A 26,300-nucleotide genomic window follows, 5' to 3' on the forward strand; every position below is an offset into this window, starting at 1 on the left:
TTACATCTTGCTGTTCTAAGTGGAGACCTATTGACTGTTCAGCTGCTTTGTGAACAGGTAAGTACTCATTTGAAGATATATTTGGATTAGATTTATATAACACCTGATGACATGAACCTCTTAACATTTTATGACCAATCTAAGCTCAACTGTTCAACACACATAAAAGTTATGGATTGTACCTTATGCATGGTAGGCAAATCAGAAGACCTGAATTCAGTTAAATTACATAAACCCAACTCTGGTGGGTGCGTTTACTTCTGTTTATACCATAACTTGTTGCTTTTGAAAGCTATTTTTTGCCATAATTTCAGTTTCCATTGCAGACTCTCTGATGGAGTTCCTGTCTCTGGTGATTGGTGGCTAAACATTTACCCTCCTATTGCAGTAAATGAGGGGAACAGCTGTGAAGGGCAGTTTAATATAATTTCTTTGAACCTTAATTGAGTTTGTTTAACATCCTGTGACATCTTGTGGTTGTTTATGTGTAAGTTTTTGGTAAAGCATTTCATTTTTCCTTCTGTAAAAACAAGAAAATATGCACTAGGTCATCCAGATCTTTTGAGTCCTTCCCCTAGAGGCTCTGCCAAGAGAACTAAGAAGACAGAGATTGAAAAATTACAATATTAATGTTTTTATGTTGCACGTGACAATAAAATGGTGTAATGACTCAAAAGGTGTTAATAAGCAGAGGCTGACATCTTCATTTTGTTTTACAATACATAAGAGTTTGTTCGTGTTGAGCAAACTATGCATTATTTATAAACACAAAGTTCTCCTGATCATGTTATTTACCCAACATGCTTTCTGTAAACTATGTTCCTCTGTGATTGTGTTCTAATGGAACAGGGAAAGACTGTATATCAAAATTAACAGTTAGTGGTTTAGTCCCACTAATTATTCCATTTACTTTTTTTGTTTGGGATTGCATATTTGCCACGCGTGTGGGCTTACTTATTATAGTCTTCATGAACTTTTAATGTAAGCTGACATTTCCTTGAGAAGAGAGATGTCCAGCCAAAGATGACAGATTGTCTCCTTCCAGAGTTTACTAATTAGCCTATTTACTCCGTTACATTTACTTGAGTAACTTTTTAAAAAAATTGTACTTCTAAGAGTAGTTTTACAGGACCATAGTTTTTACTTTTACTTGAGTACATTTGTGAAGAAGAAATGCTACTCTTACTCCGCTACATTGAGCAACACTCGAATCGCTACTTTTTTCCATTATATACGCTATATTTTTTGCCAGGGAGAAGCCGTCAGTGGATCTACTGCATGCTTGTTTCACCAATCAAACGTAGCAACAATAATCACAAGACTCCGTTTCACACACATGACCACACACAAACTGTGGCAGCATAGCGGCACAAACTCCTCACAGACAGCAGACAGGGAAAGAAAGAATACATGAAAAATGAGAGCCAACTCCTGCTGAAGCTTAACCATCACTTCATTGAGTGAAAAACAAGCACGTTTTAACCAAACATGCACAGACCGCGTGGCCACCGCGTATTCATTAGATAAAACTCCCTAAACCGTTTACCATTCATTCTCTATGGTAGTGCTAAATCACTACCGATGTGATCTATTTTCTGCCACTTCCGTTTCGGGGGGCGCTGTTCTGAGCTTTTCGCCACTCTGCCTGCCTGCAGCGTCTACCTTCATAGACGTGCTGGGGCGTTTTTCTTTTTTTTTTCTTAAGTAAATTGTTAGTTTAAAATGTCGATCGCGGTTATTTCTGTTGATTAATTCATGCTTTCATTGATTATAGCTAATACTGTTATCAAGTGGTCGCTATTTTTGCCTGTTGTATACAATCTATCTAGCATCTTTCACAACTATCTCCACTCTCACTGCCCGCTTGCCTGCGTGCAGCATGTGTCGATTGATATATGATATAATGTATTTCTTTTTGACATAATTCTCCGAGTTGTAAAATACATATACATTATATATAAAACGAAACTACTGTATAGCTAATACTGTTATGTATCTGTCTAGTGTCTTCTCTGTCTGCCTATTATATAAGTGCCTTCCCTATCTATCCGTTTATCTAGTGCCTTTCACATGTGAATGTACTCTCACTGCCTGCTTGCCTTTCTGCAGAACCTGTCATATACACTGTAGTGCCTTTCATATCTATCTAACTATCTAGCTATCCCTCTAGCTGTTTTTTTTCCTCCTCACAGTTTTATATCTTCTATTATACAGTGCCTTCCTAGTTTATCTATCTAGTAACTTCTCTGTCTGTGCATTATTCAGTGATCTATCTGACAGTGTATGTCTTACAGAACAGTAAGAACAGTTACTGTAAGATAACTGAACAGTAAGAATAGTTATAAGGACACTTGTTCATGTTAATTGCAGTCTCAATTTTTAATTTTTTTTAAAAAGAGCATCCCACATCTATTATACAGTGACTTTGCTATTTATCTGTCTATATAGTGCCTTTCAGATCTATATGAATTGGAAGGAGGCGAAGTCTTCAGCACCGCATCGCTCCGAGAGACAGCACTTTCCAGCTGTTCCGGATCAATCGGTGCTTCCCCCGCCCCTTCTGTCATCAACCCACACTCTTTTGTAGGGCACACGGTGACTTGGCACCCGCTTTAATACGGGAGGCTCCCAACCAAACCGCCGCAGGTATTCTTTCACCTTTCTTAAAGGTGCTTCGGCCGCTGCTCCCAATTCCCCAACGATCCTCTCAATACTCGTTAGGACCTGCAAGAAACTACTTACCGGCTCGATTAGCTTCTCAAGTTCCTGCAAGTCCAAAATGTTATTTACTTTGGCCAGAGGCAAGCTTACTTCCTTATTCGTCTTATATACCGGCCAGGAGCCAATGAGCACGCCCGCTGCTGGCACGTGCTCTGACAGGTCTCACGGAGGCTTCTGGGAATTGGAGTTCTTATTGTGTGAGGACTGGGCCGCCATCTTTGGCTGACTGCGATGCGCCTGTATTAATTTGTCGGTGGATCGATCAGCCATTTCCCGGTCCTTCTTACCTTTTCGTGGGGTGAGCGGTGCTTTGCTCGCCTCCCCCTTCCCCTTCGGAAAGCTCAAGTCCGTCTTTTTATGGGGAAAGCAGACTGCAGCGTTGTGCTGACCGCTTCCTTCCAAAAACTCTTTTGGGCAGGTCACGTGTTCTACGCCAGCACCTGACTTGCGGAAGTCCTTCGTTTTCCCCACCAGCTTGATTAAGAATGCACCGCCGTCTTCGGAAGATTTGTCTGCCTCCCACAGAGCCTTCGGATGACATTCTCTGAGGTACGTGCACGGTACTAAATGAGATGTTTTAAATATATGTACGTTAAATATGCCGGCACATACCTCGATGTAGTTATCTTCCTCCGAAGGCTTCTCCCGCGCTGCGCAGCCGCTCTGTAATCCCTCCTGGGTGTCGGCCATAGTGAGTGGACCTTCTCCGCTGCCGCACTGCTTCTGCTTCTTTTTTCCCATGACGGACTTGATATGGGCGAACGAGGGTTCAGGCGATTTGGCCTGCGTGTTCAGACGTTGTCCTCTCGGGGTTCTCTGTCCACAGAAATTTATTTTCAGGTCCTCTGCCAAACCGATGGCCAGAGAATCCTGCCAGCTACGCCACTGTGACAGATAGGGGGCACTATCGTTCCCTTGAACCCTCAGACTGTACGCCAGACACCAGGTAAAAGTCCAAATATTGTTTTTATTTACACAAAGCACCCTCCTCTCCACAATACTCATAAACACAATAATCCAATCAATAAACAATCCTCCACACTCCCAGACGCATTGCCACCCTTCCACCCAGCTCAGCTCGACGTCTGGGATTTCCCACAGTACTTTTATAGTCCTTGACCCAGAAGTGTTTCGCTCTCTCTGTCCATGTGACTAGGAACACTTCTGGGCCATATAAAAGCTGTTCTTCTTCATCCCGGAAGCACGTCATTCCTCTTGTCTATGTGACTCGGACGTACTTCCGGGGCGTAGGGAAAATAGTCGCTGCTCCTCCCTGCAGCGCCTTCTATCGGCCCCTGCAGTATCCAGCAGGGCTGTAAAGGAAAACTCCAATGTCCATAATTCCCTGCTGGCATTTGGGGCACCTCCATGCTGCAGGGAAGGCTCCACCTGGCAGCCTGGGGGTATTGGCGAGGATGAAAGGCCGGCCATATCTCACAGTGCTCTAACAGCCTTTTTGCTTTCCTGCAGTGTGTGTTGAATAATAAACAGACTGAGTCATTTTTCATTTATTTTATTGACGTAAATCTCAGATACACACACACACATATACTGTGTGTGTATATATGTATATATATATATATATATATATATATATATATATATAATATAAATAAAACTAATATATTGCTAATGCTGAGATCTGTCTGTCTGTTTTCTTATAGAGTGCCTTCGCTGTCTGCCTATTATGCAGTGAATTCCCTGTCTATCTGACTATGTAGTAATAATAGTATTATTACATTTTGGTTTCCCTTTCTGCCTAGTATATAGTGCCTTTCCTATCTATCTGTCTTATATAATGCCTTTCATGTCTGTCTATCTACCTATCTAGTGGCCGCTCTGCCCTATATATTATTTACTGTATACCCTGTTTTTTTCTGATAGATATGGAAGGCACTGTATAACAGATACAAAACTATCTGTCTGTCTAGTGCTTTTCACATCTACATGTACTCTCACTGTCTGCTTGCCTTCCTGTGAATTTCCCATTGGGATTAATAAAGTATCTATCTATCTATCTATCTATCTAAAGTATCTGTTGATTAATAAAAAGGCTGTACCATTTTTCATTTAGTAGTGCTTTCTCTGTTTGTCTTTTATACAGTGAACTCCCTGTCTATCTATATAGTAATAACAGTAATTTAATTATTATATAGCAGCTTCCCTGTCTGCCTATCATATAGTGCCTTTCCTTCCTATCTATCTATATATCTATCCCCTTAGCTGTTTTTTTTTATATATCTATTATACAGTGCCTTCCCTGTTTGTTTATATATCTAGTGACTTGTCTGTCTGTCTCTGTATTACGCAGTGCTGTATCTGTCTGTGTGTTATGGATCTTAAAAATAATGCATATCTTATGGATCTTTAAAAATAACAGTTATAACGACACCTGTTCATGTTAATTGCAGTCTCAATTGTTAAAAAATATATTTTAAAAGGAGCATCCCACATGAAAATATACCGATCTCATTAACTGACAGTGCATACCAATTTATAAATTTTATGTCCGTTTGAGGTTAAAAAGAACAAAACAATAACACTTTCTCCCCAGCGGGGAACCGAACTCGGTCTCTGAGGCACGGCAGGCCCTGCTACACTCTGATTGGCTGAGCAGTCTGTGTCAACTATCCGCGACTGGCCAGTCAAGGTAAAGTGAGACTTCTTGTACGTGCACAAGCTGCCTTGTTCTAATGTTATTTTCTATCAGCTGTGCTATTTGGAGGACAATTGAATATGCAGTATTATACTGTCCGTGTACAGTATATCTTGTCACTGTAAGTAGTTTGCACTGTTCAAACATACATGTTACCTACTGTAGGTATTGGCTTCAAAAGCTTTGTTGTGAAAAAACGAGATTTGGAAGTTTGTGTTATTTGTGCCTCTTTATTTTGTAAAGATGTTATTTATTTTTACTCATTTTTTATTTTATTATTTGGAAATAGCAGAATTTGCAAATTATTTTATATTTTTGTCTGTCTTATTGCAACATTTCTAAAAAATAAATAATTTATTATGATCAAACAGTTACTCAGTACTTGAGTAGTCTTTTCACCAAATACTTTTGTTGTACCTCAGTGTTGACAGGCAGACCATTGCAAGATGAAACTGCTTACTTCTTGGCATGCCACTTTTCAGTACAAGAAGAATTCATTATCACTGAATAGCCTTTCTGTTTTGACTAAATTAGAGGTTTTATTAATGTAAAGGTACTAATCAGTTATGTACTATAACACAAAATATTTTTGTGCTGAATTTTAAAGAATTTGAGAGAGTGTTCAAAATGTTCAATAAATTTACTTGATTAGAACATGCAAAAAGAATTTCAAGTTACATGACAATAATGACCATGTGAACCTATAATTAAGATTTACTGCTTTGCAATTGTTTGCTACTCATTTTAGAGAACAAGGTGCTATCCAAGACTAGTTCCTGCTTTGCACCCTGTGCTGACTGGATATCTTCTGCCTCCCAGAAATCTTTAGTGTGTTAAGGGTATTTAAAAAATGGGGGGGGATTTCTTGACATGTTTAAGATGCATATAGACATTTTTTACCTGTATTGTTTGTTGCCACATAGTTCATGCTGCACTGATTGGCCCAACAGTTCTTCTCTGAAACTTTTAAAAATCAACTTATGAAACCAGAAGAAGGTACTTCCCCATTTATTAAAAATACTAACCAAAATAAAGCACAGCTCTCAAATGTGGTTGTTTGTTTATTTCCCCAGTATAGGAAAATCATTTACTCCTCTCTGTTTTAATATTTGAGAAGTCCTCTCATGGAAATGTTAATGGTCATGGCTTCCTGGTCCTCAAATTAAGGACCTTCTCCTGAAACTTTAATAGCTGGTGGAATTAACAGAGTCAGAGTAAGATCACTGGGTTCAGCCTCTTCAATTTCCAGTGTCCCTTTAAACTGAGCTGTAATTGAAGTGTATACCTAGCCATAACGTTTACACAGTTTTTAGCACACTCTTTGATTTGGATTTCTTTTTCAATTGCTAAACATGAATTTCTGGTATATTTGTTTCACAGGATTGTGTTGAAATAGAAATCCCAGATAAGAATGGAAATACACCATTGATGCTCTCCAAAGGTCGAAAATCTAAAGAGATAACATTGTACTTAGAAAATGCTATTTCTCAATTTAGAAATCAAACTCCAAAATGTGATTGGAGGCAAGTACTATGTTTTTTTAATATTTTAATAGTTAAAACACTTCAAGTTTGTAAGCTAAATTGCATAGTAGATATATGCAGCATTAATGATGGTGTAACACTAGAAACTGTAGGGAAGTTTACTGTCAAATGATGTTACAGAATATATAAATGCAGTAAATGTGGGACTGCTTCTATTTGCAATTAAGGAAATGGAGCTTGCATTGCCTCAACAATATTTTTTTTTTTGAAAAGAGCAACTTGCCATCACTATGGTGAAAGCTATTGTTACCACCACACTATGTGTCTACTGTTTTTATATACAGTGTGTGTGTGTGTGTATATATATATATATATATATATATATATATATATATATAAAATGTGTGTATAATTTGAAAAGGAACAGCGTCAGATCAGCTGTAAATGTATGGTGTTTCTAAAAGTTAGCTTTTTTTTTCAGTTTTATTCTCTCAGTCACGTTCACGCTTTCCCTCGTACCCAAAATCTGACTCTAACTGACAGCGCCAGTGTGAATTCACACCCGATATGATTCAGTTTGTTTTCAAATAATATTGCATTAGTGCGACAATGTTTTCTGATTGGTACTGTTCAGGTCATAAAATGATTTCTTCAAAATGTCACATATATTTGTCTTTCTTTTTTGCCTGGTGCTGCGTTGACATCGTGCAACAGAAGGCGTGAGCTTATTCAGTGCGAGCAGGAGCATGCAGGTGGCTGGTTGCTGTGTGTTATAACACGCTTGACTTGACAGCGATCAACGCACATGTAATGTACAAGGCATGCACAGGGGCCACTGAGAAAAGAAGAGTGTTCTTTGCTCACCTTGCAGAGGAACTTTGTCGTCACTTCTTGCAAGAAAAGGCAATGGATAAAGCAAAAGAGGATGCAACATCGACAAGCTTCTGTTCCAAGACAGCCACTTACCCCAGGAAAGCAAACTCAGTCGGTTAGTGTCAGGCGCCCCTTCAATGTAATAGGAACCACAGCATAGAGAGAAGTGTGTGCATTGCAACAGGTACACATGTTGTAAATGTAGGAAGGACGGTCTTTGGGTGTGTGGGAACTGTTAACGTTTGAATCTGATGATTGCATATAGCGCGGAACTGACCATTCTGTACTATTCTTTCCTCTGCATGTCCTGGAGTACAAAAGAAACAGTACTGTCCACCAAAAAGTGGAGACTGCATGGGCAAGATCGAAAAAAAAAAACATGGTCACTGATTGCAAGCGCAAGAAGGCATGCGAATGAATATGAATAATATGAATAATGTTGCATTAGTGCCTCAATGTTTTCTGAAATGTACTATACAGGTCATAAAATGAGTTATTCCAAATATCATATATACATATATCTCTGTTTTTTTTGTCAGTGCGGCTTGACATCATGGACCATAAGGTGCATACTAATTCAGCGTGAGCAGGAACACTCAATAAAACTGAATAAAAAAAACTTCAATAGACGAAGAGATACGAAGAAGGCAGATTCACCAGCGTTTGTGTGTCAGCTTTTATCCCTCCAGATCAGAGAATTTCCAGTTCCATTGTCTGAAAATACCACTCACATCTACAGTTATTCCCAGTTTCAGATAAAAAGTAACCGCATCAGATCTGGGGCGGGGGTGGGTGTTGTATCATGATCGTGACTGAGAGAATAAAAGTGAAAAAAACGCTAACTTTTACAAGTGCTATAAATTTACACTGGCTGTTACAGACACAAATCAGATGTATGTTTTTATTGTATAATATTAACAATAAGAGTAGCTTACTACTCAAAAACGGTAAATTTGCGGGGTAGACGGGTTCGAACACGTGACCTCTGGATTATAAGTTGGCAGTTCTAACCACTGCTCCACAGAAGCTGTCGTATTGTACTTGCACCTTTTGTGAAAGTGATTATTTGATATTTGGCCATCAGCCTTCACACATTATATAGTTCATGTCTACATTTTGACATTTATTACTAAAACATGAAAAACGTTTCTGTTATAACGATGTGTTTACATAGATTGTTGTAGACACAAAACACACATCAAATTATTTCCCCTTACAATTCAATCAAGGCAGGAACTGGGAGAACTTCTTGCCCGTTCTGAGGCAGTGGGGGGATGGTATAGCAGACTGCTTGCTGCTTGGGCTTATCGACACATTTAGAAGACAAAAGACGCTGATGGAGAGATGCGAAGGGATTTAAGGTGGGCCAGATTTATGAGTTGTTTTGTTGGCTCTGGTAATTCTGGTGTTTAAAAGATGCTACACTGTGGTAAACAATGCCCTGACCCAGCTTTTTGGAGACGTGATGCTGCCATCAATTTCTTTTCTTAAAATGGTACATTTTCTCAGTTTAAACATTTGATATGTTTTCTATATAGTATTGAGAATAAAATATGAAATTTGCAAGTCATTGCATCCTGATTTTATTTACATTTACATTTTACACAGCATCCCAACTTTTTTGGAATTGGGGTTGTACTTACTGATTTGTTATTTATACGATAAATTTGCACTTACTGATTTGTTATTTATATGATAAATGCTTAAAAAATGAAGTCATACCATAGACTGAGGCATCAAAAGCAAGACTAGAAAGTGTATTAAAGAAAAGAATGCGTGTACATAACATGTCCATAGAAGTATGGTCTGTTTTAGTTTACTTAGAAAAACAACACCTCTTAATTAATCACAAAATAACCCTTCAGTTTCTGTTTAGTTTTATAGTTGTTGCTGTAAAGTAAGGAGACTTGAAGTTTCTAAAGGGACTCCTTTCAACCTCATTGAGTGAATTATCACATGTATTCACTAATCTTGATACTGTATTAAAATGTTTTTTGTTCATCCTCTTTTGTGCAGTCTTTTGGAAATATCATAAATTTTGTATTTAGAAAATATATGTATTCATTTGTTACAGTACATTAGTATTTGGCCCTCCTGGGAAATCAAAGGGTCCAATCCTTTTCTTCTTTGCATGCCTGTTCCTATGGGGATATCCTACTTATTTCACAAAGGTGAGTTCTTACTTGATTTTTTCTTTTAAGTTTATATGTCCACTTTACATATACCCATGTCGAAATTCTTACAATGTAAAATGCTTTTGTATAGTTTTTTAGTATGTAATGATGTCAATTAATCAGAACAAATTAACATAATTTTTATACAAATGGATGTTCTTATGTCTAGCTAGACGCAACAGAGGAGAACAGAACTTGCAGAACAATGTTTTCTAATTGTAATTTGCTTTAATGTGTATTCTGGGTAGCACAAGCTATATAAAGAAGACTGCTCATGAATAATATATTTATTTAAAAATCTGTTTAGCATTTCTATGTCTTTTGTTAAGCCAAATAAGAATTTATTCAAGACATTTTTCATAATTAGCAAATTTCATGTAAAACAGTAAATAAAAGTTATCCCTTTATTGGGCACATAACCGTATTTGCTAACTTCAATGGACATCCAAAACACCCTCCCCATGCCTCTCTGTGAAGTTGCAGAGCCACATGGATTACTCCCAGCCAAAAAATGAAGATCAGGCTACATAACAGAGAGTGACATCATAAAATATGATGAATCAGCACTGGTCCGCACCCTTTCAAACTTCTCACATTCTGGAAGAATACAGAAGTGTGGCTGTGCACCTCTACCTACACCCCCAGCTATGGTCATAACATCGAAACTAATGGTAAGTTGACGAAACTCGCACATTATATAGTTGAATAGTTGTGTTAAATGTTGAGATAGGTGTTGTGTACGTAGGATTTCTAGAAAGTGGTGAAACATTTTTTGCACGAAAAATGGTAAGCTGTATTTGAGTGGTACAGGTAACACATTGTAATGTAGGACAATAGTACTCAATAATGTACTGGATGTTTCCACAGGTTTATATAACATTATACAGCAATCCAGTGAGAAATCTATCCCATTTATAGAAATTTTCAAGCTATAAATAGTGAAATATATGATTTTAGTCCATTTTATTACAGTTATTAGTTATTATTATCATTTAATAGTTAATTATTACTGTATATTTTGTATGTATTTATTATTATAAGAAAAAATAAGTGGCACCACCAGTACTTATTGTAATGCTTTTTTCACTTCTTATTATATATTTACAATTTATATGTCAATCATATTATGTATTTACAATTTATATGTCAATCATATTATGTATTTACAATATATATGTCAATATTCTTTGTTTTAAGTAGATCTACACTTTACTGTTTTCCTTCATTAGTAACTCAAAGTGGGCTTGATATTGACTCAAAAATATACTTTTTTTTTTCTTTTTTTTTCTTGTGCAGCTGTCTACTCAGCTCATTTACAGAAGGAGGAAGACTATTGTTGTGCCAGCCCATCAGTAACAATGAGGGTTCCAAGGAGGAAGACAAAGATGTGGAGACCCTGACTTCATTCCACCCACAACCTGGACACTGCAGGCCCAAGTGACTTGGGCCTCTCTGTCAAGAGAAAATATGTGTGGCCTGCAGTAGAGGTGCTGAGGACGAAAATGACGATGACAACAAGCATGGAGACCAGCACCTCAAGCTAAGATGCCTACCAAGAAAATGAAGCCAGCAGCCAGGCTAACCACCTGGAAGAAGACTGACCTGGACAACCCATCCCTGCCAGAGTACCAACACTCCTCCTGACTTCATGAGACTCCATTTGAGTATTTCAGCAGGTACTTTGGCCCCCAATTCTTCAAGCACATAATGTACAATACCAGGTTATATGGAACCCAGAATGACGTCAGCCCCACCTTCACCACCACTGAAGATGAGACAAACAAGTTTGGGGTTATCCTGCTCTACATGGAGATTGCTGAGCTACTCTCCATTGATGACTACTGGGCAATGGAGACAGGATCCCTCATGTCACAAACCTCATGTCATCGAAGAGGTTCAGGTTGATGAAGAGGCTTGTCCACTCCAACGACAACACTCAGATCCCTGGCACCATCAGCCAATTTTATTTTATTTTTTTTTAATGTTTTTTTAATATTTTTTTTCCAAGATCTGACCAGAGTTCAGCGTCCTGATTACAGCCTTCAGGAGTAAGCTGCAGACCCTCAAGTTTAAAATGAGCTACACTCAGACAGACAGTTGCCCTATGCATGAAGACTAGTACACTTAAAGCACTGGTCAAAAGTTTTAGAACACCTCAGTTTTTCTTCAAATTTATTCAGTTGAGATGCAATGAATGACATAAAATGGTGAAAAGGTAAGTAGTAAACTGCTAGAGGTTTAAATTTAAAGTTTAGGTTAGTAAAAACTGAAAAAAAGGGAAAGGAACAGATCTCTTCACAGCAGAAACTTAGACTTGCTTATTTTGACCTCTGTTAAACTGTGCTTGAAGCTGTTGTGCTGTGAGGCGCCTATCATGCAAGCTAGTGATCCTCTGAAACTTGTCTTCTGATTGGGTTGTGACTTTCGATCTGCCAGATCTCATCCTATTAGAGTTTCTTCTAGTTCCCAAGTGCTTTTGGGACTGATGTTTTTTTGTTTTTTTTTTGTGCAATTTTTCTAAATGAAAGGCCTACACTTCTAAGGGTAATAATGGTCTATCTCATTTCATTTATTAATTGCCGTTTTCTTGCCATTATCACTAGAATATTGTCTAAGTGGTACCTCCGAGGGTGTAGTAACACAGTCTGTTCCAATTCTGCTTTAACACAGACAGAGGGTTTTTAAGTAATCAACAACAGTTGAGACACCTGTGCAAATTGTTTACTTCAACTTAACTTTAATTGCTGCAGAACTTTTGTAGTTTGTAACCTATTAATAGTTTCCTGAAGGAGGCCCATTTGTAATATTCTGAAATGTATCTTTTTTCAGTTTTTGCTAACCTAAACTTTAAATGCACATATACCTTTGGCAGCAATGTACTGCTTACCTTTTCACTTTTTTAGGTCATTCACTTCATCTCAACTGAATAAATTTGACGAAACACTGACATGTTGTAAAACTTTTGACCAGTGCTGTAAGTATCCTAGGGCAATTGTTATACAGTGCTGTTCATTTTAAACTTGGACGTTTTCCAAGTATAAACTAGAAAAGGGCATTTGACTTTGGTGGACAGTGGACATTTGCTGGTACCACTAGCAGCTGTTTTATTTACAGTGGCAAAAAATAATGTGCTGTTTTCAGACAGAAGCTGTTTAAAATTTTATTTTAAACTGATTTAATCTTACACCATTGTGGCTAAACAGAAGGTTTTTCACCATCACCATATATAAGTCAGGCAAGTGTACATGATCATACCACACCACTGATGATCCAGTATCAAAAAAGTATATAGTGATTTACTATCCGCCTGTTGCAGTCACATAAGTCATTGTAAAATGTTTTGAGTAGTTTTTAGTGAAGCAGCAGGTCCTTTGTATCAGATACTTTGATTTTGCATCATTTTACTTATTGTGAATGAAGATCTTAAAATAGTGTTATTTCCACAGCCATCCCTATAACACTGACACTTTGAATGAAAACTAATATCAAAGTACTCCTCACTGTGACTTTATTTCAGCATTCAAATGTGAAAAAAGTCTTATTTGTTCATCACATATTATTCCTGACGTTTAGGCACATTACAGAGCATAGTGATTAGGTGCACCACTGTTTACTATAATAGCTGTATCTGGTATGCTATTAGGGCAAGAAAAATGTTGAGAAGAATCCTGGGTTGTATTGGCTGATGGAGTTAGAGAACATGACTGCAGATGGTTTTGCCTCTGACCACAATTAAATGATGTGAGACAGAAGCATGAAAGTGCAGGCAAAGGACATGGCAGAAAAAACTTTGTTGGTGCGACATAGAGGAAGCAGTGGAAGAATGTAGCAATGGCAGTGTTGTATGAGGGAGGCAGAGGAAGGAGATGGCTTTTTATTACAGAGTGTGTAAGAGAGAGACTGATAATGATGATGACTACTCCAAAACAGACCAAAATGTACAAGTTCAGACACCATTTCATTTGTACATCAAAAATAAAGCAATGATTTGCTTAAAAGGGCTCCAAGGTGGAATTCAAATGTTCAACTAATGCGAGAATGAAGAACTGTTTTCTTATGAGATTTAAATCTTTCTATCAAAAGAAATTCACTGAGATGGCAGGAAAGGGTATGTGAAATACTATTTGTTTTTCTGGGACATACCTAGTAAATGTTCCAATTTTTGAACAGTTTAGTTATTTAGTATATCATGACTTCAGTGAATTTGTTTTGGTTTTTTTTGGTTAGTTGGTTGGTTGGTTGGTTATTTTTCAAAAATGTAATCTGAATTTAAACCTGGTGTGAGTATTTTGCAATAACATATTACAGTTAAGCAGTACTTAATCCTGTAGTCTTGTTCTAAAGCACCTAAGAAGAGAATTCATATTAAAATTGAAATCCTGCAGTTTAAAATAACTCTGTCAAAACTGTATAATTCAAAGTATAATCTTAGGAGATTAAATACAATGATAATATATTGTTGTCTGCATAAGATGCACAACCCCCACTAGAGTTACTTGTATATTTCTAGTGTTCTTAATCATAAGAAGGTTGGCTTTAGCTGATTGGTAATTGCATAGGCTTTAGATGCATGTTTAAATTCACTGTAATTTTGTAGCACTATCATTTACATATTAGTAGACTCAGGTAAACATTTTCTTTAGTAAAGCAAGGCTATTAGTTTGCAAATCATCTTTGAAAACATTACATTACTAAAACTTACAAAATAAAATTGCCTTCTGTTGCTTTGCACAGATTATTTCAGTCTCCTTTAACAAGCTTTGGGAGTTTCATGTGGCCTTCCTGCTCAGCAATGTATTGATGTGGTTTCTTTTCCTAAAAGCTTCATTGATGGATCCAGGATTTCTTTCTAGAGACAGTAATGAATATGATGAAACTATCAGACAGGTAAGTTTTGTTTTTGACAGGCTGGTACAAGGAGATATTTTGCACATATTCAAGTTTAACTTATGTCTTGGCTATTTAGAATTAAAACTTGTATATCATAAGGAGTTAAGTTAGTATCACCCGCATATTGAGTGTCTGTAAAAAGCTAAATTTCTTTCTAGGGACAAATAAAGTGTTGTCTGTCTTAAGGACTTTCTAATATTTAATATTTATTTATTTAAATATTTAAAGTCTAAATGTAGAATACTGTGCCAAATTTACTGTTTCTGTTTATGATTTAATGGGCAGAACTTTGCCTTCCATCCATTATGAAAGGATCCACTGTCCACTTGTAATTATAATACCCATAGATCCTTTACCTTAAAGGTTGGATTCTAACTAATTTTAAAGTAAGATTGTACAGCTGAGTTACTCATCTTGGTCAATGGAGCAAAACTATGGCTATACATTTTCATTGTAATCCATAATTACAGGCTGAATTGTGTCTCTCGCATGTTGAATTTGTGTCCAATTTGAATATTTGGTTTCCAGTTCCTGAAATCAAATGATCTTTCTTTTGTAGAACAATTTATAAACTGGAATTTTGTTTAGAATATTTGTTAAAATTAGAATTTTCTTTCTGGTCATTTAAAATGAGATGTTTGTTACAAAGTAATAATTATAAAAATGTGCATAGTAGAGAACCTCTAATTAATCTTCATATCAAGGAGACCAAAGAGACAGCTAGAGATTAAATGTACTGTTGTTTACAGTATGTAACATTAATAAACATTAATGTAGCATGATTTCTGAGTAGAGAAACGGGATAAAATACATTAAGCAAGAATATAATTTAAAACAACTAATTTGTCCCCAGTTAAGAGAGCAGTTGAAGTTAATAATTGTACCCAACTCTGAAACAATAATTTATTCTGCTATATCATTATTGGGTTCAGATATTGATGATAAATCATACTTTAAAAATGTGCTGTAGACTGAATTCTTAAAGATGATTTTGTTTATAAAAAAGATTAAGATGTGTTACTAAACTAAAGTTTAACTGTCTGAAACAGCATCATCTGGGAATATCCATGGGTTGAAAATGGATGGTTAAAGCAGAGATTTATAAAAGCTAAAACGGCAAAGTTTGGTAATAAAATATAAAACATTTAACACTGTTTACATATGTACTGTATTTGTAAATCTAATTTTTTCTCTCTCTGTCTCTCTCTCCATATCCTTTTTTTTTTTTCTTTGGAGTTTCAGTGCCTCGATCCCTATTCCAATAACAGTTGGCACAAGGCAGAAACGAATCCTGGACAAAGCTTCAGTCCAACACAAGGCACTTATAACAGTGGCAATATAACACATTTAGTGAAAAGAAGGAAAATGGATGTTACGGATAAAACCCTCATGAACACAGGGAGAATAAGCAAACTCTACACAGAAGGCACCCCAGATCACAATGAAACTCCGGATACAGCTGGTGTGAGAGAGCAGAGCTTAATTAGTCTTTACATTATGAAATATTGTTTTTCAGATTATTTCTTCATAAAATATCAGGGCTATAAATATCATTATTGTATATTGCAGTGCATATACTGTAATATTTTCTGAAAGTTTTTTTTTTATATATGTAGTTCTTTTTCAAGAATTACTTTAAACTTTATTTTCAGCCTGAGCCCAAAACTAGCATGTTCTCCCTGTGCCCATGTGGGCTTTCTTCAGGTATTAAAAGTTTTCTTCCAAATAACAAAGACTTGCAAGTTAGGTTGATTGGCAGTTCTAATTTGGCTGAGAGTGACTGTGAATAGCTGCAGTCCTATTCAGTGTTGGTTTGTGCCATGCTCCTACTGCTGCTGAGAATAGGTAGATAAATGAACTAATGTTTTTTGTATTAGAAAATGGTATACCTCTTTTGACATTGCTGGAACAGGCTCTCCCAATATTTTGGAAACAAATTTTTAACATTATTTAAATTCATTTTGAATACTATATATTATGTGGTGTTCTGATATTTATAGCTCAAATACAAAATTTAAATGGGGTTAATCAGTATTTTAAAATAAATGCTGTAAATTGGACACTACAAGTAGTCAACTGAGCAAAAAAGATGGGCAACATTTTCTGCTACTGTTGGCAGTTAAAGCTGAACTTAATGTAGTAAATGTCCTTCAAGTTCATCTGTCCATAATTTGTTTTGATTTTAAATAACTTTTGTGTACTTTGCTAACAGTTCATGCCTCCATACTGACTTCTTACAGGCTGTATTTTATGAGGATTGGAAGAATAGAAAGAGTTTGCTTCATAGACTATGCCATACCTGTCGCCTGGTAAAGCCCCTTCGTTCTAAACATTGTCGGATTACAAACCGCTGTGTAAAAGATTTCGATCACTATTGTCCTTATGTTTACAACTCAGTCGGGTACAATAACAGGTGAGCTTAACTAAAGTACTTTGAAATGCATGTTTAATTATATTAATAGTTTTTTTATTTTTTTTTTTTGTGTGTGTGTGTATGGTAATATTAGTGATTCCATTCTGCTAAACTAAGTTGTTAAGTATGGCTTAGCCAATTTTGACTAATTTGGAAAGGGTACTACAGCTTTATAGTATTTCCATTCAGATTTACTTTATTGTTTAAGCTACAATGCTTGTATTAAATAAATAATTCAAAGCTCCAAAATGTTAAGTAGTTAATCTGCTGCTTATGAAAAGCCCATCCTATTGCCAGTTTACAGTATGGTGTCCATTCCTGTAGAAACTCTGTAATTAGCTGTGAATAATATAAATGGCAAAACTGTGATTCTATGACTACTTATACATGAGTACAGCATGACTAATAACACTTTATTTCAAAAATGGGTACATTTTGAGCAAGAAGATAAAAGAGGAAAATAATGCAATTACTCTATATTGAATCTGCATCTAGTGTAAAATGATGGACTAGCACACGTTTGAACATTTTAGAAACTATCGACAGCTGCAAATACTAGAATGTCAACTGTTCTTCACAGACAAAAATGCTGCAATAAAAGTATCTTAGAGATTTATTAAAACAAATGCTTTCTGTATACTGTAGTTACCAGAGCCAACATACATATCTGATTGAGACAGGGTTGCCAGATCGAATTTCACTATTTGAATATAATTTTAACGTGTCACCAATTAAAAAAAAAAAAAAACTTCAATGCAAAAGCAGACATTCTAATATAAGTGAATAGTTGTTTGCTTTTACTCACACTAATTTCAACAGAAGTGGAGTCAAACTTGAAATCATAGTAGGAGTCATGGAGCGGGAGTCAGTGTCACTTTTTTTTAATTTGACTCAGACTTCAGGACCTTGCTGCTTTAAAATAAACAGGTGGTCTGCTGCAGAAATAACACTCCAACTGTCCGTATGTCCGTGTGTTTTTTTTTTTTAAGTGGTTAACACACTAGTATACCAACTACAAATATAATTTATTTAAACTTAATTCAAGAATGTTGGCACTGACCCAAAGCTGTGATGCAGCAGTTGCACAGGGGTTGCTATGTGATTTTAAGATACACAGCTCAAGCAGTATTCACAAATAAATTTATAGAGTGATGTTGAGTGCCAACACCAATAAGTATGTATTTTTGTATGTTACGTTCACATTAGAGGTACTGTATGTGTGGGGTTATTTTTTTAATCTTGTTCCCTAACCCTAATCTTGTTTAATCTGTTTTATAATGAGCTCTGTTCAATCTCCAAATACACAAATCATAAAAGTAATTAAAAATCTGATACCAGATGACTTTTATTTATTGAAATAGACAAGGATACTTGAACTCTAAAAGGTTTTGTCTGCTCTAAACTGCTTGGGTGAAAAAAAAACCAGCAAGGCTACTGGCTGCTTTACACTGCTTGTTGAGAAAATGACAAGTGTGGCATTTTGGTACACAAGGGTGATTTACATAGGATTTATGGTTAGCCATTCAAAATAAAGTTTCACAATGAACACACATACATTTTCATTTTCTGAAAGTACTCATTTGGCTTGAGATGACAGGATCCACGTTTGTTTACTTAAAGTGGATATGGAAATTGCGCCCCATACAATGAGAACATGTTTACGATGGGTGCACATTTATCAAAGACTTATCACAGTGTCCCTTATATGGAATCATCTGTATTTTGGAGCTGCACAGAATTACATAAAAAAATTAATCTGGAAACATCTTGATGTGCATTGTATTTAGAAGCATTTTTCACTTGTGGCTGTCAAATCTGTCATATTTTACATCCTTGTCAATTCAGTATTGAGCAGACTGCAAAAGCCGTTACCGGTACAACATCATAAGGGCAAATATTTTCAAACACAAGTTCAACATAATTCACTATTTTCTTGCTTAATGCTAGCAGGGAGTACATTTTGCTTCTCTATAAGGCACAATTTGGTTTGGCCATCAAGTATTAAAATTGCTCAGATGACTTGGATACTTTCTTCTGAAGCTAAAACCAGTGATGATCTGCTCCAGATGTCTGACTTGCCTGTCTTTTTTTTACAGTGTGATCCTGGCCGATTGTGTTGGTCCTTTGCACATCTGCCTACTCCATTTTCTATATACAGTGCATCCGGAAAGTATTCACAGCGCATCACTTTTTCCACATTTTGTTACGTTACAGCCTTATTCCAAAATGGATTAAATTCATTTTTTTCCTCAGAATTCTACACACAACACTCCATAATGACAATGTGAAAAAAGTTTACTTGAGATTTTTGCAAATTTATTAAAAATAAAAAAAATGAGAAAGCACATGTACATAAGTTTTCACAGCCTTTGCCATGAAGCTCAAAATTGAGCTCAGGTGCATCCTGTTTCCCCTGATCATCCTTGAGATGTTTCTGTAGCTTAATTGGAGTCCACCTGTGGTAAATTCAGTTGATTGGACATGATTTGGAAAGGCACACACCTGTCTATATAAGGTCCCACAGTTGACAGTTCATGTCAGAGCACAAACCAAGCATGAAGTCAAAGGAATTGTCTGTAGACCTCCGAGACAGGATTGTCTTGAGGCACAAATCTGGGGAAGGTTACAGAAAAATTTCTGCTGCTTTGAAGGTCCCAATGAGCACAGTGGCCTCCATCATCTGTAAGAAGAAGAAGTTTGAAACCACCAGGACTCTTCCTAGAGCTGGCCGGCCATCTAAACTGAGCGATCAGGGGAGAAGGGCCTTAGTCAGGGAGGTGACCAAGAACCCGATGGTCATTCTGTCAGAGCTCCAGAGGTCCTCTGTGGAGAGAGGAGAACCTTCCAGAAGGACAACCATCTCTGCAGCAATCCACCAATCAGGCCTGTATGGTAGAGTGGCCAGACGGAAGCCACTCCTTAGTAAAAGGTACATGGTAGCCCGCCTGGAGTTTGCCAAAAGGTACCTGAAGGACTCTCAGACCATGAGAAAGAAAATTCTCTGGTCTGATGAGACAAAGATTGAACTCTTTGGTGTGAATGCCAGGTGTCACGTTTGGAGGAAACCAGACACCGCTCATCACAAGGCCAATACCATCCCTACAGTGAAGCATGGTGGTGTCAGCATCATGCTGTGGGGATGTTTTTCAGCGGCAGGGACTGGGAGACTAGTCAGGATAAAGGGAAAGATGACTGCAGCAATGTACAGAGACATCCTGGATGAAAACCTGATCCAGACCGCTCTTGACCTCAGACTGGGGCGACGGTTCATCTTTCAGCAGGACAACAACCCTAAGCACACAGCCAAGATATCAAAGGAGTGGCTTCAGGACAACTCTGTGAATGTCCTTGAGTGGCCCAGCCAGAGTCCAGACTTGAATCTGATTGAACATCTGTAGAGAGATCTTAAAAAGGCTGTGCACCGACGCTTCCCATCCGACCTGATGGAGCTTGAGAGGTGCTGCAAAGATGAATGGGCGAAACTGGCCAAGGATAGGTGTGCCAAGCTTGTGGCATCATATTCAAAAAGACTTGAGGCTGTAATTGCTGCCAAAGGTGCATCGACAAAGTATTGAGCAAAGGCTGTGAATACTTATGTACATGTGATTTCTCAGTTTTTTATTTTTAATAAATTTGCAAAAATCTCAAGTAAACTTTTTTCACGTTGTCATTATGGAGTGTTGTGTGTAGAATTATGAGGGAAAAAATGAATTTAATCCATTTTGGAATAAGGCTGTAACATAACAAAATGTGGAAAAAGTGATGCGCTGTGAATACTTTCCGGATGTACTGTATGTAAGCCATTAAGAAGGATATCAGAATGCTGGGTAATATAACACAATATGTGGAGTACAAGTCCAAAGAAATTATGCTGAAGCTTTATAATGCACTCCTCTGGAACACTGTGTACAGTTTTGTTCTCCAGAATCCAAAAAAGACATTGTAGTGCTGGAAAAAAGTCCAGAAAAGAATGGCTAGGCTGATTCTAGGGTTACAGAGGAGAAATTATGAGGACAGATTAAAAGAGTAGAGCCTTTTAAGTTTAAGCAAAAGAACGTTAAGATGAGACAAACTTGAAATGTTTAAAATTATGAAGGGAATTATTACAGTGGATTGAGACTGTTATTTTAAAATGAGTTCATCAAGAACACCGAGACACAGTTGGAAACCTGTTAAGGGGAAATTTCACACAAAACATTATGAAGTTTTTCTTTACACAGAGAACCATAACACATGGAATAAGCTACCAAGTAGCATGGTAGTCAATAGGACTTTAGAGACTTTCAAAACTAGACTTGATGAATTTATTTATTTTAGAAGAAATTAAGCAGATTGGACTCGCAAGCTTTGTTGGGCTGAATGGCCTATTCTCTTCTAGATTGTTCTAATGGTTCATCTGCATTATTATAAATCTTTGTTCACTGATAAAGAAAACACTGGAACTCTTTTTACAAATTGTTTGTAAATTGTTCTAAATAAATGAATGTTCTAAATAAATAATGATGTAGAGTAGAAAGTACCTAAAAATGCAACATTTAGTACATTCAGTTCCTTCATTTCTGTACTATTGTAACAACATTGCAATGCTTTGATTTATATATGGCCTCTAAAAGTGGACAAAAAAGTATAGCTGGGGGAAAAATAAATTTGACAAAGATTGTTGTATTTGAGCTGTCATGGTATATTTTGTGTTTTTTCTCTATATTACTAGAGCATACATGGCCCTGCTTTTTTGTTTTTTTTTTGTTTTGTTTGATTACATCACTGTGCTTGCTATTTTTAAGTGTCACATGTGTTTGAGAGCTGTGTATTTCACATGTATCATTTAAGGAATATTGCACATACTTGTGCTTTACAGATGCAATGCAAGTAAAAAAAAGTTAAAATATATATTACATTTTTAAAAAGTGAAAATATTGATAATAAAAAACTAAACACATGATATAGAAATGTATCGCATATGTTGTGCTCAAATATGTAACCTACATTCAATTGTATTTAAATTTTTTGTCTAATTGACACTCCTTTTATATACAAAAAAGTCCTTACTATGTAACCGCACAACAGTAATACGCTGACAAGGACCCTGTAACAAAATAACTTGTATTTTATGTACAGCTGACCCACCTGTTATAACAAACATACAGTAAATTGGCCTTGCATTTAGGCATTTTAAAATGAATATCCTTTAAATGATCTCATTAATAGGAAAATGATTGAGTATATCACAGATGACCTAATAATTACCAACAACACCACACTGTATTATAAAATTGACTGGCATTTTAGATAGATACTTTTTTAGCACCATTTTGACAACATCTTTACAGTTGGTTATATATCGGGTAACATCAATTGGGATTTGGACTCTGGCAATCAGGAGCACATTTGGATGCTGCATTTTCTCTTGCCTTCTTACAACACTGTTTCTCATCTCTGCCACTCTTACGAGTTATAGTGTTTGGTAGTACATGCATTTGCTTTTCACAGAGCATAATCCTGTCAAATACCATGTCTCTCTTGAGATTGTTCCTCATTAGTAAGAGTTTTTGTGTTGCATAGATAATGAACGAGTTTCTCTTGATCACCTTCCAGACTCTTGCTATTACCACACAATTTTTGGACTTCATGGTAAACTGCTAAAATTGTTGAGTGATTGACCCTTTACAGCTCTATTTTGTGGCAGGATCTATACTTTGAGAAGAGTTGCATCTATTGCCTTTGTATTTCTTGAAATTAATCTGTGGATGGAATGGGGTGGTGAGGTTGAGTGTGAGTATAACTGGTCTGTTGTTACTGCCAAAGTTGAGCTGGTATAATACATTTTTGGTCAACTTTGCATTGTCACATATATTGTAGTAGATCTGTTAATTTCCCAGATTTGGGAGAACCATGTCCAGTGCTGTCCTGCTGGCTTCTCAAAGTAGAAATTCATCATATACATTCTCTGCAACTCCATTAAAATCACTAATTGTTTGCCACTTATTACAATTATCATCTGACAAACTGCCAATGAACCTTTCACCTATTTGCCTTTGAGTCTTCAATGATTATAATATTCTTCTTTTCCTTTGCGCTCTCCCCCACTGTAACCTATCATCTATGGGGGAGGAGAAAAAAATTTCGATTGGCAGTTTTCGACAGATCTTCATGTTTTAGGGTCCCCTGATACCGAAAACATTGATATCTTAATGATGAGTGTGTGTGCATGTGTGTGTCTGTGTCACAGTTTCTTGAGGACGGCTTAGAGCTAAAAGAACCTGACAGAAAAATACCATACTTGAAACTTGAGCCTGTTATGAGAGGACAATGTATTGATTAGTTTTTGAGTCAAATCGTGCAAGAGAAAGAGGCACTGTAGAAGAACCCTCAAATACTGTAATTCTGCAATTAATTATGAATTCTTCTCGTCAATCATAATGACCTACAGTATTTTATGATCAGAAAGACCAGCATCAGAGCAGTAAATAATTACTGAAATGTTATAGAATAGTTCTGATACCTTGATTTCTAGGGTGCAAAGCCTACTTACGCTCACGTCCAAATTGTTTATCTGTTTTTGCAATGCTGGTGACAATTGGCTTTCCTTGCCCTTTGGTTTTTACTTGTCTGGCCATCAGTTAACTACTTACTAAACAGGCACACCATTAAGCAGCCGTCATGGTGCTAATGGTGTGGTCTGCCATACACATCCAGTGCAATTTATAAATCTTATTTAATGTAAGAAAATACATCCATCCATCCATTATCCAACCCACTATATCCTAATACAGGATCATGGGGGTCTGCTGGAGCCAATTGTAAGAAAATAATTTTTAAAATTACAGCTGCTTTAAATATTGAAATAACGGAAGGGTTAATAAAATAAATTCACCGTAAGTACAACTTTTTTATCTGTATTACTAAAGTCATGTAAAATCTATAGACATTGGGATCAGACTCACTACTGAATGTTTGGTGTAATAAGTACAGTACATACACTAGTATGTTTTTAAGTTCTGTTAGTTTTTCAACTCTGAAATTATAATCTAATTTTAAAACTGATCAATTATTTTTCTTTCATTTTTTTCTCTTTTAGGGTTTACTTCTTAGGGTTCTTGGCTTCCATGTGCTTTAATTGTTTCCTAGGAACATACTTGTGCATTGATTGGTTTTATATAATGGGTCGAAGCATTTTTATTGGAATTGGATTCCTCTTCCTTGCATTTATTGGTGTTGTTACTGGAATAATGTCAGGCAGTTATGTAAGTATTTTTTTACTTGTAAATTTTAATATTTAGGAAAAGCACAAGCAGTGCTCTCTCGAATATCCCCTATCCTATCAATTAAATGTCATCAGTAACACTGGCAATATTGCTCTGTTTCTCTAGAATCTATAAGCAGAATCTAGAACGCTTCAAATTAGACAAGTATTGCTGTAGCTGACAAATAGTGCTTTTGCCTGTTTCAGTCCAATGAAGGTTTAAACCTTTGTTTTGCTAGGCTTTTATTATCATAACTATTGTAGCTGGAAAAATTATTTTTTAAGATATTTGATAATGACTCTAAATTCCAATCAAATCTTTTATTCTTATTGCATGTATTCATTTATATTTTGCTTTCATAATTGTGTAGGTAGAAAGTAGTAAATGCTATGTTTGAGGCACACAGCACTGAGCAACAAAAGATAAACACACAAACTACTGAAGCAATAAAACAGTGTTCTACAAACCAGAGTCTACTTCAGGAAAAGGCAAGCTAAACTCTAAAATAGACCAGGATTTTTAAAAATACAAGTTGAACCATTTAGGAAAATATGATGTGGGGTTAAAGGTTAGGCAAAATATACGGTTAATTGAATATTGTAAAAACTTTTTGCAATGGCTCAAACTTTTTATTACTGTATTACAAATTAATATTCTTGTATGTTTGTGTTTTGACATGTTTTCATGTTTGAATAGCTTTTCATGGCAGCAAAGAACTTGACAACCAATGAGCACATTAATCAGAAGAAGTATTTCTACCTCAAGGATGAAAAGGGTCAGTTCAGCAATCAATTTGACAGAGGGATTTTATTCAACGTTCTTGAGTTTTTTCATCTTGAAGAACTGCTAAGATATAAAAAAAGAAATATAAGACAGCTGAAAATAGTATAAACATTAAAATATTACAGATGTAATTTTTCATCAGACAGCTCTCCATTACAGTTGTGATTTTATCAGGAGTTAACTTGAATTATTAAGAAGAAAGCTACCTGGCAAAAAAATGTCCTATTTCAGGTATTAAAACATTGATTGAATTTTGCACTAAAGCAGAAGGGCTTTATTATATGCTTATTTTTCATAATATACTATGTAAATATAGTAAGGAGGCATGGTTGAAGAGCTGCTTTTTCTGATTTGCAATTTTTACAATGATAAATATGTGCATAAAAATTGAAAGTCTTCTTAGTTAGTCTTTAATAATGAAAACAATGGCAGAGCCATGTGATGTATTTCACTTCTTTTCTGTAAGGTTTTATTTTGTATTTTAAAACTTCAGTAATTTAAACTGTTAAAATCGGGGTTTAAACCAGTTTTTAGCTAAATGAACAAACTAGATATTCCATGAACACCAGGTATAAAAGAAGCAAATGTGCCATTTTAATTTGCCTATTCTTAGCATTTTTGAACAATGTGATGATGCTGTAACTTGTTAAAAAAAAAAAAAAGTGAACGTTTGACAGTATGTTTGCACTCTGCAGAACTCACTTCCTGCAACATTCATCTACTGAATGCACAGATTTCTTAAACACATGGTGCTATTTATTCTGTACCATTAGGAACCTTGCATATCTGAATTATTCAAAAGAGATTAATTACTAAATGGTTGTTGTTCATTGATTTTTCATGGGATACATTATATTTTTTTTTACACCCATAAAAAAAAAAATTTAACTGCTGACTCTGAACTGGTCTCGGTGTGAGTGAATTTGAGTGTATATGTGGGTCCTATAGTGAAATAATACTTTCTGTCCAGCATTGTTTCCGGCCTTGCCTTGGTCTCATACAATTTTAATTGGATAGATTTGAGAATATATTTATATTTTCATGTGCATAATTGTTTTCATG

The 26,300-nt window shown here is 36.1% G+C and overlaps 1 protein-coding gene across 1 annotated transcript in view; it reads left to right on the top strand.

Moving 5' to 3' along the window:
- LOC114652791 (uncharacterized) overlaps positions 1 to 26,093 on the top strand; it is a 57,921-nt gene extending 31,828 nt beyond the window's left edge. The window contains exons 5-12 of the mRNA XM_051928546.1: positions 1 to 57; positions 6,758 to 6,946; positions 9,783 to 9,905; positions 14,643 to 14,795; positions 16,041 to 16,262; positions 17,039 to 17,211; positions 24,290 to 24,455; positions 25,152 to 26,093. The exon at positions 1 to 57 is cut by the window's left edge and continues 6 nt beyond it. Of these exons, the coding sequence (XP_051784506.1) occupies positions 1 to 57; positions 6,758 to 6,946; positions 9,783 to 9,905; positions 14,643 to 14,795; positions 16,041 to 16,262; positions 17,039 to 17,211; positions 24,290 to 24,455; positions 25,152 to 25,346 (1,278 nt within the window). The 3' untranslated portion in view covers positions 25,347 to 26,093. The remainder of the gene's footprint in view (positions 58 to 6,757; positions 6,947 to 9,782; positions 9,906 to 14,642; positions 14,796 to 16,040; positions 16,263 to 17,038; positions 17,212 to 24,289; positions 24,456 to 25,151) is intronic.
- The last annotated feature ends 207 nt before the right edge of the window (positions 26,094 to 26,300 follow it).

The sequence above is a fragment of the Erpetoichthys calabaricus genome, chromosome 5 (genome assembly GCF_900747795.2).
Source record: "Erpetoichthys calabaricus chromosome 5, fErpCal1.3, whole genome shotgun sequence".
In the NCBI taxonomy this organism is placed as follows: domain Eukaryota; kingdom Metazoa; phylum Chordata; class Cladistia; order Polypteriformes; family Polypteridae; genus Erpetoichthys; species Erpetoichthys calabaricus.